Source organism: Zophobas morio, unplaced genomic scaffold (genome assembly GCF_036711695.1).
Source record: "Zophobas morio isolate AGI-343-1 ecotype UQ-CSIRO unplaced genomic scaffold, CSIRO_AGI_Zmor_V1 ptg000023l, whole genome shotgun sequence".
In the NCBI taxonomy this organism is placed as follows: Eukaryota; Metazoa; Arthropoda; class Insecta; order Coleoptera; family Tenebrionidae; genus Zophobas; species Zophobas morio.
Window position 1 is genome coordinate 13,767,463 of NW_026972128.1, and position 15,613 is coordinate 13,783,075.

At 31.3% G+C, this 15,613-nt stretch overlaps 2 protein-coding genes across 2 annotated transcripts; one reads left to right on the forward strand and one right to left on the reverse strand.

Moving 5' to 3' along the window:
* Positions 1 to 1,183: 1,183 nt before the first annotated feature.
* Positions 1,184 to 7,058, reverse strand: LOC135134597 (RING finger protein 145 homolog). The gene is made up of 4 exons (XM_064063319.1): positions 6,740 to 7,058; positions 6,504 to 6,683; positions 2,234 to 2,352; positions 1,184 to 2,177 (listed from the first exon to the last, which is right to left on the reverse strand). The coding sequence occupies exons 1-4, from the start codon at positions 6,834 to 6,836 to the stop codon at positions 1,362 to 1,364; spliced, it is 1,212 nt and encodes a 403-aa protein (XP_063919389.1). The 5' UTR covers positions 6,837 to 7,058; the 3' UTR covers positions 1,184 to 1,361.
* Positions 5,999 to 11,288, forward strand: LOC135134600 (neuroparsin-A-like). The gene is made up of 4 exons (XM_064063322.1): positions 5,999 to 6,109; positions 10,582 to 10,705; positions 10,764 to 10,890; positions 10,955 to 11,288. The coding sequence occupies exons 2-4, from the start codon at positions 10,635 to 10,637 to the stop codon at positions 11,084 to 11,086; spliced, it is 330 nt and encodes a 109-aa protein (XP_063919392.1). The 5' UTR covers positions 5,999 to 6,109; positions 10,582 to 10,634; the 3' UTR covers positions 11,087 to 11,288.
* Positions 11,289 to 15,613: the final 4,325 nt, after the last annotated feature.

Here is a 15,613-nt window from a genome sequence, read left to right on the forward strand (position 1 = left end):
AAATTTAAAAAACGTATGTGTATATCTTGGAATAAATTAACTAGACACATTTGGGACTTCGAATGCCTTTCTTGTTTTTTCTTTTCTGTTTTAATTGCATTTTTTATGACAATACATTTTTTATTTTTGTGGTTGTCCGCCTTGAAAATTTTCCAGTATTTCATGTAGTGGTTATAGTCCGACTCTACATTTTAGGATATGATAAGAGAGATAATACACGTTAGTTGTAACGAAATATCCAGTACTAAACTAATATGCATTATATATGTTCTTGAATTTTTAGATATATACGAGGGTCATTCCGAAAGTAAAGATAAAAATCCTAAGGAAATTTCTTCACAACGGACAGCGCTGTTTGCCAGATAAACCATATCACAGGACAGAGTTCACCAGACTTGAGTTACAACAGTGTTGTGAGTGCTGAGTGTTGCCATATCCATTCCAAATCCTCACCATCACATACGAGGTTTGTGCAGAAATTTAATATCGTAGTCAACTTGTTTTTGTTTGTGGTTAAGATTTTATGAACAGTCAAAATGTGACAAAGAAATGATAAAATTGAGAGCAGAAGGTCATCTGTTGCATAAAAACGTTAAAAAAATTGATGAACATAGTCGTGCCCGTGCGACGTTCTGATTGTTTGTAACATCTGAATCACAATACATAAACACATTTATGATGAATTTCAGCAACGGTTTAATTTGAAAAGTAAAGAAATCGAATAAAACCATTAGGTATTTTCGTTGGAATACTAAAGTTCAAGGGACGCAAAAGATTTGGAAGAATTAAACTAGAATCATTTCTATGTTTATCCCCTCCAAAAACTTGATGACATCATTTCAATTTTTTTCTGGGCAAATCCTATTTAAAATGCGCAAAATGTTTTTAATCAACATTTATGACTTTTCAATGTGTTCATAATTTTTAAAATTGTTTATAAATAATTTGCAAAATAATATTTTACAATAATATATGTATATAAGAAACTACTATCGTAGATTTTTTAATTGTACTTTAGGGGCGAGGGAGGTTCTGTCTAAATAACTTCAGACCAATTTTTATACGAATAAAATGGTCAAATTTTATGTATCTTATAATGATTAAAAGTGCACGCGATTTTAATGTTACCATAGAGTCTGATAATTTAAATAAGTGAAAATTTTTTAGAAATAATATCCTCGAGTAAAATTTATATTGTTAAAATATTTTATTCACATATAAAATATAAATTACCTAAATAAGTACAATATAAATGTAGCAAAACTAATCTAAATTATCTTTTCTAATTACGTACAAAAAATAGCTATAAGAATATTTTCTTTTTGAGTTAACAAATAATAAAAATAATAAATTACAAATATTTAACGTACAAAAGTGTATTCTCTTTTACACATTGGACAATTATCTGAAGCCCTCAAACATTGTCTGAGACAAGTAGCATGAAATAAGTGATGGCAAGGTGTAACTCTTGCTCTCTCCATTGGACTTAAACATACAGCACATACGTCATCACAGTTTTCAATTTCGTCAGCAGTCGCATGTCTGAACTGTCCTAATATTGCTTGTTCGTTTCTTAAAGCTTTTAGACAGTTTGCAACCATATCTTTAATTCGTAAATAAACAGTTAAATAACACGCAATACAAGTAAACCTAACTTGACCATAAAAACACAAAAATATTACCAGAACTGCTGCAACACTAACAGTGTAGCATCTTAATACTACAGGAGCATAAAGAGCTTCTAAAGCTTCTAAATACTTGAGTTTAAGAAACACCAGAAGTGGTGGAAACAGTTCAATAAAAACTTTTTCAGTACACATGTAATAGCTCCAGGTTATAAATGTATATAGAGCAGTTGGTTGATAATGTTCTAGGCCTTGTTCCAAGCCAAAAACAAGCAGCATAAAGGTGACAGTGATTATGAAGGTTATGGCTTTAGTCCATTCGAGAACAATTTTCGTTGCTGACATTGCTACATGTTTGATATTGCTGTGATGGGTCATATTGACGGTTACAGACCAGTCCTCTTTTTCTATTAATTCTTTGATATATGAAACACAATAGGCGATAACATTGTAGAACATGAGTGAATACAGTCCTGTTACTTTTTTCTGAGGGCAGTTACCACCTCCAAAGGAACACAGCAGCACTCGGTCACACATCATGAAAAATACTAACTAAAATAACAAAACGGTTTTTAGCTGTTTTGCAAAATTTATGATTCAATACTCACTTGTGTTGCCAAATTCGATAAGTTTGTCATTTTCATAAATATTTTTTCGCATTTATCCAAAGGTGAATAGACTCTACCAAGGAAAGTCATAACAGGACCCGACCATTCGCTAAGTAGAGCTGGAAAATATTCAACATTATTTTAGGAATACATAGTTAAAAAAATTGTACCTAAAGTTGTAGATAACTTTATAATCTTTATAAAAATATACCGAAGGAGACATTTTTTAGGAGTTCCAAGTGTTAGCACTATAACTAAAGTTGACAGTTGTGTCTATTTTAGTCTGCTGAGTATTATTCTTTTCAATTGGAATTTTAATGTAATTACGAACTTTACAATTTAATGGTGTTCGCTTTAAAATCTGTGTTAAAACGATTTCTACGAATTTGTAAATAAATAGTTCAGAATAAAAATATTTCTTGGACGAATTTAAATCTCTCATAATTCAATAATCTTTGCGCAGTTGTTTGGCACTCTGTACATAAAACGGATTACCTCCACTGCACATTTTAAAGCTAATGATAAACAGCTAGCTTGTGGTATACACAATTATATAATCCAACTCATTAACGCAAAGTAAAAATAAACTGTATGATGCAAGAGCGACATTGTATTTAAGAATTTTATCTAACAAGCAAGTGCAGACAGGAGACTAATAATTTTTTTGATAAAAAATCACTGAATAACAAATTTTAATAATTATTATCTAAAGTTAATTTAGTCGCGTCTGTGTCAAAAAAACAAACAAAACAAGGAAAATATAGGTTCAAATATGTTATTTATTACATCTATCATATTTATTGAATTATAAGTAAATAAATTTGATAATATTGTATTTATAATTAGTTATACTTGTTATACTTAGAAAGTCATAGAACTTTAACTTAGCAACAAAGTCATAAGATAATTTTAATGAAGATGATCGATTAAAATGTTAACTTCGTGGTAACCAATTGTGTTTTTTTTTTTTTTTTTGTTATAAAGGTAACACAAAAAAAAGATGAACGATGAAATTACCATGTTCTGGAAATGATAATTTTTGATTAATATAAAAATTTAAAATGTTAAACTGAAATATTCTCACACTAATTATTGTAAAACTTCTGTAGTAATATCAAACCAATTAACAACCAACGTAATTACGTAAATTGGAGTAACGACATCATTTTATGCAACCCATAACAAATCAATACACATTAAACTGACTTACAAAGTAATGGTATTTTAAGATTAATTTATTTAATTATGACAGATAACAAGTTCATTCTGATCACCTCATTTAGAGAAAAAGAAATATAAATAAAATATTAAACTTTTCCTCTGTGTAAACACAGTTCATGTTTTCTAAAAAAAAAGTGAAATATCTAACAATGAAAACTGTCATTTCGCAAGAAAGATAAAACAATGTCTAAAATAAAAGCAAAAGCAACATTAAAAACCTGTTTGCCACTAAATTGAATTAGTGGCTTAATTATAGGAAATTGATTACATTTGTGTGACCCCAAAAATGCAAAAACGCCAAAAACAAGAATAGAAATAAGCTTATTCAACATTTGATAACATTTAGGTAAGTACATGTGTAACCCTGGTGTAACATTTAAGAACTATTTCATTTATAGATCATCGTAAATAAGTACACTGGCGATCTCTTGAACTTTTGGAGTGCACGGTAATCAAACCATGTCAGAAATACAGAAATCTTTCTCTAGTATACTCTGGCTCCAAACTGTTTGCTTTTAATGAATTCTGAGTAGTCCATTGGCAGTTGTATATTCATTCGATATACTGAAAATAATTTAATAGTCGCACAACCTAGGGATAGGATGTTCAAAATTTCACGAATCTTAAACGTTTGTTAGTGTTTCTTTGTGTATTGTCAAAAATTTAGGTAGTGAAGTGATTTCGAACTTGACTAAATTTTTCAAAAAGAAAATATATATAAATGAGTTAAAAATACATAGTTTTGTAACAAGTAAGAACTATATAAGGTCTAATTATATTTGCGAGATTTATTGTGGTAAAAGAATGTAATAACGTTCTAAATATCATCCTGTAAAGTCGGTTGCTTCGGATTACAATTTTGAGAGTTCAATTTTGATACATTATAGTGCCAACGTACTTGATACATTGAACTATATAATATACCGATATTTACGTATGTATGTTCAATATCGATACACTGATACGCAGAACCAGATCATTTACCTATTTCCAATAAATTTTCTGTTATAAGAACAACTGATTTTATTTGTACTTTGCCCACATAATTTGGATCCTCAAGGTCAACAAAGGTCAGTAAAAAGTTTTCAGTAAACACGGTTTTTTTTATATTTTCACGATTGTTGCAATTTCAGAATGGAAGTTATTTTTGAAACACGTTGACTGCGAGCTTTTCATAGTACACATTTAAAAAAAGATCTGGGAATAGCCATTATATCAAAGATTAAAAAATTTTTCAGTTGATGAATTAACTAATTATTAAATTGACCTAGGTGGAACATTAAACAAATGTGTGCAAGGTCATTAATTACGTAAGAATAAAATATATTTTAGAAAACAATGCTAATAATAATAAACAAAACGCAAAATTCTTGCAACTTATGTATTTATTTTCTAAAAACAATTATTTAACTGGGTTTTGTTATAAATTATTCATGTTTTTTTCTCTAAAATATAATTCACAATAATATGTATTAAAAAAATTCTCGTATTTTTAGGTAAGTAGTTTTGACATACCGCGTTTGTTAAGGGTATTGGATATTGAACCGCCATTTCCGTGATTACATTTACCAAACTGAAGGAAACTGATGAAAGACTCAATAAAATTTTAGAGTAAAACGTCGAGACATTTGTCAGAAGAAACAAATTTTGGACGTTTGCTTATTGTATATAACACCGTATAACATTTGGTAAATCCTATTCACCACTCAAAAATGACAATGAAAAGGTAAGTATATTTTTAACATTTAAATTTGCACTACAATTAGTTGTAATTTTTTTAAACAATAGAACAGAAAAATCATTTGATTAAGCCGTAATTTTTAATTTTTACAGTTTATTGTGGTTCTCTGAAATAATAATTGTTGTAACTAAAACTTTCCAGACCCATTTAATTAGTAAAATAGAAATTATAAAACGATGGGGTGTTTCCTGTGAATCAAAAATGATAAAACGTGTAAAGATGTTGATGGCAACACTGGAAATTATCTTATAAATAGCATATGAGTTTGTGTTGACACTTTTCTAATTTGTTTCCTGCCATCGTCTATAGTTTCTTCTTAATTTAAAACCCCAATCAGGCCAGTACCTAATTTGCAAATCATTACGTCTATAAGTTTTAATTTGTTCCATCATCTCAAGTTAGCTCGTAACACAAAGTGACAAGAGAACAGTGGCGTCGTTAATTTTTCGAAATACAATCTAAATATTTGAGTTTATAAAACATGAAATAATAAAAAGATTTAATTTAATGGTTCATGAGGAGGTCACGAACTTGCTAACCTAAGATTTTGTCTGCTAGACTTACAGACGAAAGATAAAACATTACGTTGCAACGTTCGAAATCAAAACAAATCATTTATTGCTATTGAACTCGTAATAACAATTATTATTCACACAATAGTCCACATAAAGATATCAGAAAATGATTTATAGCAATTATAATTATTAATTGTTTCAGTTTTGTATTAATATTATTTTAATACTTATTGGTTTTACCGACACCACTGCGTTGCTGTCAATCCTTCAAATTAACATGAGACCTAACACGTTAAGGATGCAACGAGGGCGAGAAAGTAGTATAAAAATGAAAATTTTCATCAAACCACCACACAACGATCCCAGTCCCTTCAAGCAGCACGTCTTCCGAATTACAGGGTAAGTCCATCCATTGAAATTCATTTAGATCTATCTGCCTGTGCTCTAACAATATTTTTGGACATAGGCCAAATTGCAAAAAATCGTATACACTATTCGAAAAATACCGAATTTTAGCGACTGTAAACATTACGTCGTATTTACGTGTTTAAAAATACGAGAACATGACTTATTTACATTCAGCAGCTATTTTAGACTTTCTGTTTATGACCAAAAGCAAGTTTTTTTACGACTGATAAAGTCTTTATCTCGAAGAAAAATATGTATTTTCGTTTATAATAATAGAATTTTAATCGTAGTTTTATCAGACGCGGAAGATGTTATGTTTCTGATTGTTTCCAAACTTTTAAAAAAATAGTCATAACAAATTAAAACGTACATCTTCATAGCTTACCTGGTATTTTGGAAAATAGCTTTCGCAGCCATCTTACGGGATATTTGTAGTTTGCAGAAATTAGTACTGGGAGAACAAGGCATGAATATGTGGCAACACACCACCCCCCTAAGCTGACCAAAAGGGGCGAATGCCCTCTAGAGCAGTAAGGCAAAAGAAACAGGACAGACAACAAACACACTAAAATTGAGAATCCAAATTTACTTTCGGTTGTTACTTTTTAAAAACATTTTTACCTGTTTCGGCTATCTTCTCATCGCGCACTTCAGGATTGAGTTTCTGTATTGTGTGGAAACTCCTTAATCGTCCACGGACTCTTATTATCATCCCCATTTTTCCAAATTAAAAAAAAAGTCTTGGTTTTTCTACCTTGTCTGATAAAGCCGGAAACTAGTTGAGAAAACTTCTAGAACACGACTGCCTGACTTGACTATATTTACGTATCCAAACTTGAAATAGACCAAACGCGTTGCTACGTTGTAGCTCTCTGACTGTTCTTTGTGTTAACTGGCAAATTTGTTTATTGGGATCGTCGACGTTTGTTCATGTTTTTGTTTCTGGATCGGCCCCCACCCTGTGTGAATTTTTTTATGTCCCACTTTTACGCTTGTGCGTCAGGACGCCGTGCCTTTTGGCACAAACTCGACCTGTCTTTATTATAATGTTGTGGTGTAGCTCATGTTCGTATGCGGGGGATTATTTTTGAAGCTTAGACACGTAAACATATTTTCACTAAACGACTAAGGTTGTTTTTATTCATTTTGCGTTTTCAAAATTTTTCTTTATTGTTTCCATGAACCACGCAGGTCAGTGTTAAAGGATTTTACCACAAACAACAAATTATATTATCTATTTGTGGTAATTTCTATTTTAGTAAATAAAGTATAGCGGTGGGACTATTCTTCTTTTAATTTGAAATCAGCCGCACAATGGTTATTTTTTCCATGGGTTACTGAAGGTTTTGGAATTAAACTGGCAGAGATAAATAGACGTGAATCTCATGTATACAGAACAAAGCAAAATTTAGTGCTTGCGACGCTTTGATGTACGAAATTTAGATTCGAATGCACATAAATAGGAATCGAAAGAATTTCTGTATTGTTGGCCAGATTTCAAGTGGAAAATTGAATGAATTCTAGACGTAGTATGTTTAAAAAATCAGAAAAATAAAAATAACACACCATCTTTAGATCAGGTATCCTAATTAAAATTAATTGTTTAAAAAGACAAAAGTTATTAACGAGGTAGTCCCTGAAATTACAGTATTTTATCTTAATGTTTACGCACACGATTAAAATTTAGAATATCCTTTAAGTTAAGTTGTACTTTCTTGTATTGCATTGGCATTTTTTGTTAACAACCTCTACCAGATTTGGAAAAAAATATAGATCGAATAATTCTAAAAATTTGGAATTGTTTTTTCCTAAACCGTATTCTAAAACAAAACTCAGAACAATAATTTTATGTAAGTAATGTTTTCACTTCTATTTGTATAATATTCCTCATGCCGGATTTCTTATGCTAAAATAGGTGGATAAAGTAAAAGTTACATACAGATAAATAAGCCAGCAGATGTCTGAATCTTTTCTGAAAAGAAACATTCTCACCACAAAGATATAGTGCATTATCCAAGAAAATCAGACGCCTAAATAGCTGAACCAATTTCTCTTTCCGTATTTGTCGCGCTGAATGATCGTGATTTCTCGGCGTTGTCCACAACAACTATGCTCCAGTATTTCATTACAAATTTGTAAAAAGTATTTAGCACATCGGCTGAGAATTTATAGATTTACGGCTAAAAGTTCTGAGAAATGGTTGTTTGGGTATAACGAGATGTCGCATGATACATTTATGTTACTAAGGATTATTTCTGCAATCCACCTCCTCAGTTCGTGACGTCCTTTTATTTTACTTTGACCTAAACATAGCCACGTCGGAGTGGCTATTGACCAGAAGTTTCGCTGCTAGCGGTTTTTCGTGTTTTCTGCGTGATTTTTGGCATACAATACGAAGGCGAAATTAAAATTTTATCAATGAATTTAAGTGCTAATTTTAACTGGGTGACACAACTTAGCTCGGTTTCCATGCTTTCCCACAAGCAACAGACTACATAGGAATTATCTAGGATTTTTTCTCATTTATGCACTTTTTGGACTTTTGTACTGTTTACTGTACGGAGGATAAACAAGATATTATGATCTTATGTTTACTACAGTAGTGTGTTCTAAATACGACAATGTTCAATAATATTGACTATTTATGTGCTGTAACAAGAATTCTCGTGGTTATTTGGAGAAATATTGAGTGTTTTCGTAGGAATTATAGGAAACACAAGTTCTCGTGAATTAAATGGAATATTTGAGGGTGGTGCCTAACAAATATTTTGACCTAAATTGAAGATAACGCCGTTATATAATTTCTAAACAGTAAACTAATTATTTTAGAAAAATTTTGATAATTCTCGGTAAGTGTTGTTTATCTGACTTATGAACTTCGACATTCATATCAGAACGACCTTGGTTTAGTGTTTTTGTGGGGTCACAAAACTGAATATATTTTTTTGGTTAATTTAGATTATAATAAGGGTGCACTGTGTCCTGTTTTTCGGGGTTATTGTTATTAGTTATTGTTTTCAATATTTGTTCCAATTTTTCATGTCTATTAATTGCCTACACAGTTTACAAGTAGACGTGCGATGTAAAATTTATTTGTCAATATTGAGCACTTCATTAGTCGTACGAAAAAATCAAATTTGTGGGGGGTCTCAATTAAAACGTTCGTTTGCTACAATTTTCAAATTTAGCACTGGCAAAGACCCAATTTTTTTATCGTCTTGTTCGTAATTATGTGCACTATTTCATTGACTTCACATTCCGGTTAAATATTTTTGAAGTTATTTTTTCACGGTTCAAAAACACAAAAATTGCTTATCATTTTAGAAAGGGTAATGATGTTAATTACTACAGTTGTATTTGTAATTTAAACAACAAATCAATAGTATTTAATATATTTACAAATCTGCGAGAGATCTGCATTAAACATTGATAAGTAGAAGCATGTTTTAAAAAATCCCAACCACTAATCGTTAATTCATTAATTCATTGTTGCAACTTTATTTTAATCGGAGTGGTTTAAAATAAAAGCAAAGTGTTTTCGATTTATCTTCAATTACGACTTTTTACATAACATCTTTACTATCACAAAATAAAATTTGGTTCTTTAGTTAATTATTAGCGTGTTGTCACCATAAACTGATTATTAAATAATTAGAATTTGTTTGTAGCTTTAGTTTTATTTATTCGTATCGTTTGAATCACGTTTGTTTTTAATGCTATCATTACGGAAAAACATGTGATAAGAAATAAGAATCTATAGGTATTAAGACAAAAAACAAGTTGTTCGGAAACAGATGTAAATAATATTGACAGTCAGTCAATTCAAATTCTATAATTAGAAACAATTAGATTATAAATAAAAATTGTAAATATCACTGTCGCTCATTATGGTGACTTAAGATAAGTAAGTCTTGATGGGAAAGCCAACATGAGACAGATGTTCAGTGTCCGGCCATCCTTCGGCCCATCGTCAACATAGAACTAGAATTTTCTACACTCGAAAAAGAAATCAGTGTTAACGAAAGTTGTGTGTACCCCGTAATTTATTTGGTTTTCTTAACGTTACTGTTTAGATGTGTTGCATAAATTTAATTGTTTTTCGTAAGTGTGTGCGTTTGGATATTCTTCATATACAACTTTATCATAGTGACAAAAACAAAAGCAAGGTAATTTTTTAAAGTATTTATCAATAATTCAAAAGAACGGGGATTTCCTCTAAGAACTTCTTGTAAACCATTTACTTAATTATACATAAATAAACTTTAAACAACATCTTCAACTTAAAATTTGATGTTTGTTTTATTATTAGTGCTGATACGGATTTATAAATAAGTATTAGCTACGAATATTAACTATGCTTTGGAATAATTTGTGAGAATGTTCTAATATTCTATTTGAACTTTTTGTAGTTAAGCGTTATTAGCACATGTAGGCCAAATTTGATTTTTTTTTTTATTTTTCAGAACAGAACTTCTATACCATTCCAGAAGCTACAGCAACGGCTGCAGCAAAGACTATGCTTTCCTTCCACAATTTCATCACCGTAGTTTTAGCCCTCACCATTTCAGTTATTATTTGTAGTGACAGGTAATTAAAAAATATGAAAGAAAATTAATTATTTAAATACATTGGCTGTTTTTAACAGAGGAACCGCTCTCTATCACCTGCCTTGCAAGCTATGCGCATCTGTAGAAGAATGCAATGACGACCCTCCACAGTTGTGTGTCTATGGGGAAAATAGAAACGCCTGTAAAAGAAGAGTCTGTTCGAAGGTAAATCATCATTATGTCTTTGACGGAGACAATATATTTATTTATTTATTTATTTATTGTTCAGGGACCTGGAGAAAAATGCGGAGACAAATTTGATATTTTGGGAACCTGTGGAGAAGGATTATGGTGCTCAAGCAAAGACAACAGATGCCACGGATGTTACATGCCAACAATGACCTGTTATCCTCAAGATTAATGTGATCTCAACTTTCAAGACATCTCAGTATTATTTAATTTTTAAAAATTGTTTATAGATTTAGCTTTTTGAATGTTTATCTACCTGACATGTATGTACTACAAATGCGTGCTTGTATTTATTTTATTAAGATACAGATCTCAAACTGACTATGCAAGATAGATATATTTAATGACAAATATATTTCAATGTAAACAATGAAGTGTACGTTTATATTTCTTATTAAAATATTTCGGTTTTAATAAGAAAAATATGAGTTTAATTTTCGTTTTCAATTATGCACCCTACTATAAAAAAAAAAAGAGTGAAAACCTTAAATATACGTTTCAATGGAGTTGTTAATAGGAACCGTCTAGCACGTGACCGCAGTATTACTTAGCTTAACACCACATAACATATAAGACGATCATGACTTAAGTGAAGTTTATGTATGTGTAATTACTTAATTACTGCCTTTAGAATGATTCTAAATTAAAAGAAAAACCTATCCTTAAGTTGTCTGTTTATTTCTTCATTAAATGTGGTAATGGGCATAAATAAGTAGCTATGTAAACATAATTTTATGATGGTAAAATGATCGCTTAATAATGGCCTCATTAAGATAATGAAGACCAGTATTTGACACTCGTTGAAAAAAAAAAAAAAATTTTTAGATCAAAGAAGTTTGCGGCATGTAAGAAAATCTACCTTTTTGATTTTTACAATTAAAATTTAAATAAGTCACAGAAAATGTTGATAGTGGACCCCATATTACTGTAATCACAACCTATCTCTATTTTGTAGAGCTATTGCGATGTATGAATGGCTTATTTTATAGACACTTTGTATATAAGAATTTGTTAGCATATTTTACAAACTATTGTTACGGAGTAAGCCCATACGCCGCCCCGGTACGATACCTATGGGTTCTAGTATGCACGGCGATGATGACTCATCGTCGGTGATGGCGGCCGGACGGCGTTCGCTAAAGAAAAACCTGGAAGCGGAAGTCGCGATGGGTATTCCAGAAGGACCTCGACTGCGGAATTTCTAGAAGGGAAGTATGGCTCTAAATAGAGACAACCTTCGGGAACGATTATTATTCAGCTAGTTCAATCAAGGCAAAGTCCAATCAAGTTGAGCCGAAATTATTTTGTACATAATCGCTGTGGAGTTGTAGTGTAAATTTGAGTTAGTAAGAAATAAATTGTCGCCGATTTTAAATCAGTATCTTTACATTCTGTAATTATTATCTCTAATTATTTTAAGGCATTATAACTAAGAGATTGGAATGAGTACTGCCATATTTTATGGAAAAGTTACGGACGTCTAGTTGAAAATAGAAGGTACTAAAATTTATCAGATATGTAGATATAAGTTATATTTTACAATTTAATGCGATGTATGTTCTATTTTATTTTATGTTCGTATTTTCTGGGGGCTTCATAGCTCCCAGAAAATGAAGTCTCCCACTTCCGTCTGTCTGTCATCTATTATTATTATTATTATTATTAGATAATCTTTGAAACTGCTGGGCAAATTCTGGTGAAATCTTAAACGAAAGTAATCTCATGTAGACTTAGGTAGATGATAAAATCAAAATTTGTTTCGTAACCTCTACCAAGAATTCAATACATTACGTCACGTCAAAATTTTACGAACTCAATCTAATCTCGTGTGTACTGTTTAGGAAATTAAGCTTTTTTTCAAACCTATTTTCCGGAAATTTCTTTAAAAAAAATGAATGAACGTTTTGCCATATTGACTAAATAAAAATTTTTTATCTTACTTACTTGAAATTCTGGAAACGTGATTCTCTTGTTGTTAGTATCACACTGCAAATTGATATTTACATTTAAAGCGTTTTCTTGTGGTTTTAAGCAGATCAGACACCCAACGGGCTCGAAAACAACAAGGAAAGCATCAAATTTTAGCTAGAAATCATATATTTTGGTCTATTTTATGAGCTCTAAATTATATTTCGACTTCGATCAAAAGGAGACGTTTGGGTTAGTTTTTCACATTCTGGCGTTTGTAGATTCATGAAATTTGTCCTCACTGGAAAGTTGATGACCTCATCAATGTATAAATTAGCAAAAAAAAGAAGACAAATAAACGCAGAATTAAATTTAATTTAACAAAATAACAGAAACAGATCGACAATTTGAGAGAGTTAATGGAATTGTTTTCGCTTGAAAACGCTTATTAATTACCGAACTTATAATCAAATGATGAAAAACACTGTTTACAACAATAGCCTCCTTTATTGTTTTTTTTTTTTAAGAAAATATCGTACTTGGTCTGTTTCTGTTATTTTGTTAAATTAAATTTAATTCTGCGTTTATTTGTCTCTACCTGTGTTACGTCTATCTCGCGCAGCATGAAAATTAAAACCGGCGATTGAGTTACTCCTGCTGAGCACTGTCAGAATGGGACCGCAGTCCCGTTGAATGAGGCGGCTAGGACGTGTAGTTTCCATGGCAACGGTGTAAATAAAATTTCTAAATCAGCCAGGATTCGGTCTCTGTGCCCGGCTTTTATCAGCACTAATATATCACATATCCAAGACACACATCTTTAGATGTAAGTGGATGTAAGTTTTGATACATTTTATATAAGTGGAGTGAGATAAAAAAATTAGTTTGGATAATTATGACACAAATTTCCGGATAATTTTTTAAATATTGAAAATTACTATTTTGCTATTTGCAGTAGGTATAACTAATTATTATTATTATTGATTAGTTGATCAACAGTCGTTTAGCGCATTTATAGATCAACAGAATGGAAACATACAAGAAAAAGAACAATTTAAACAGTTGTCCAACTAATCAGCAGCTATAACTACTGCTACCCCCTAAAGGGATTGGAAAACTGAAGATGAATCTTATCTGAGTAAATCAAAAGCGTTTTGCTGTTTGTGATACTCCGAACACATTGCGTAAATGGGTGAGTATTTAAGAACATCAATACGTGGAGTTGGTAAATAAAAAAGATGTTGGGACCTAGCAGAAGGTCTAGGTACACCAAACCAAAGTTGAGCCAGAATCGATGCACAGTCAATATTAATCCGAATGATTTTCTTAAGAAAGAAAAGTGACTTTATCATGTTTCGCTTTCAAGTCAATAAAATTAAAACTTTGTAGAAGATCAGAATGAGGTGTCCCTCTCACAGGTTACTTACCATCAACCTTGAATGCCAAAAATTTTAGAAAACGTCTCTGGATTTTTTCGAGAGCTAAAGAGTGGGTTCTTGAAACAACCACTCCATCGAATAATAAAACCAAGACACTTATAAGTTTCCGAAGCTAGGTTACCAATATGATCAGCGAATGTTAATTTGTAGTCAAAAGTAATCCCTAGATCGCAAAAGGGCTCAACTCTTGACAACGGCGAGGAGGTAATTGTGTAATTGTACATTATTCTATGATTTTTGTTCGTCATTGATATGTTACTACATTTGTCAAAGTTTACTGGCAAGTAGTTAGATGTACTCCAAGTGAGGAAGCTGTCAATGTCCTTTTGTAACTCACCACAGTCACTTATATTAGAAACGCGTTTGAAAATCTTCAGGTCAGCAGCATATATCAATACCTCAGAATTTAAGTTCTTAATAATATCATCAATAAAGATTACGAAGAAAAACGGACCTAAGACTGAGCCTTGGGAAACACCCGAATAAACGGGGAATTTACCAGATTCAAATCCATGGTATTTAACGCACTGAAATCTAGGTGACAAATACGATTGATCTAATTTTACTAAGTGACGAGATAAACCGTAATTATGGAGGTTCATCATCATCATCATCATCATCATCATCATGGTTAAGCCTGTCAAATGCTTTGGAAAAGTCTGTGAAGATTACGTCAACTTGTTCCTTATTGTCGAAACTATTCGAAACATACTGAGTGAAACAACATAAATTTGTAATCTTCGAACGACTACTTAAAAATCCGTGATGTGATTCCGATATGTAGATTAAATGCGAGAATTTTATGTAAGATGTATTCAAAAACCTTTGAGAAATTGTATAGTAGTGAGATGGGTCGATAATTATCAATTCGGTCTCTTCTATCTTTTTTGAAAATAGGTGCGATAATTGAGAGTTTCCACACATCGCGAAAAGATCGTTTGTTTAATATTAAATTAAATATAATTGTTAGAGGATAGGTAAAAATGTGGACACAGTCTGATAGTAAGAAGCCAGGAATGTTGTCATGTCCAGAAGTTAAGTTCGATTTGATTTTCATTAAGGGATCAAGTACTTCCGACTCACTAACAGCGGAGATATGGAAAGACGTATTAAAGGACTCATCAACAAATTTCTGAAAGTCCCTATGACTTTTGTTTTAGGCGACTGATATTTTAAAGTAATTATGAGGGAGGGATGATTTAAGTTTTCAGATAAAAGATAATCTTCAGATTTTTCTACCACAGATTGCTGGGTAGACATAACTAAATCTAAGAATCTGCCATTGTTATTAGCCACCTTGTTGAATTGGACAAAGTTAAAAAATTTGAGGATGGTATTTAATTCAAACAATT

Coding starts and splice junctions, on each gene's coding strand:
- LOC135134597 (XM_064063319.1), bottom strand. CDS start 6,836: ATGGGGATGATAATAAGAGTCCGTGGACGATTAAGGAGTTTCCACACA. Junction 2,353..6,503: donor GCTATTTTCCAAAATACCAG/GTAAGCTATGAA, acceptor AATATTTTCCAG/CTCTACTTAGCGAATGGTCG. Junction 2,178..2,233: donor TATCGAATTTGGCAACACAA/GTGAGTATTGAA, acceptor TTGTTATTTTAG/TTAGTATTTTTCATGATGTG.
- LOC135134600 (XM_064063322.1), top strand. CDS start 10,635: ATGCTTTCCTTCCACAATTTCATCACCGTAGTTTTAGCCCTCACCATT. Junction 10,706..10,763: donor GTTATTATTTGTAGTGACAG/GTAATTAAAAAA, acceptor TGTTTTTAACAG/AGGAACCGCTCTCTATCACC. Junction 10,891..10,954: donor AAAGAAGAGTCTGTTCGAAG/GTAAATCATCAT, acceptor TTTATTGTTCAG/GGACCTGGAGAAAAATGCGG.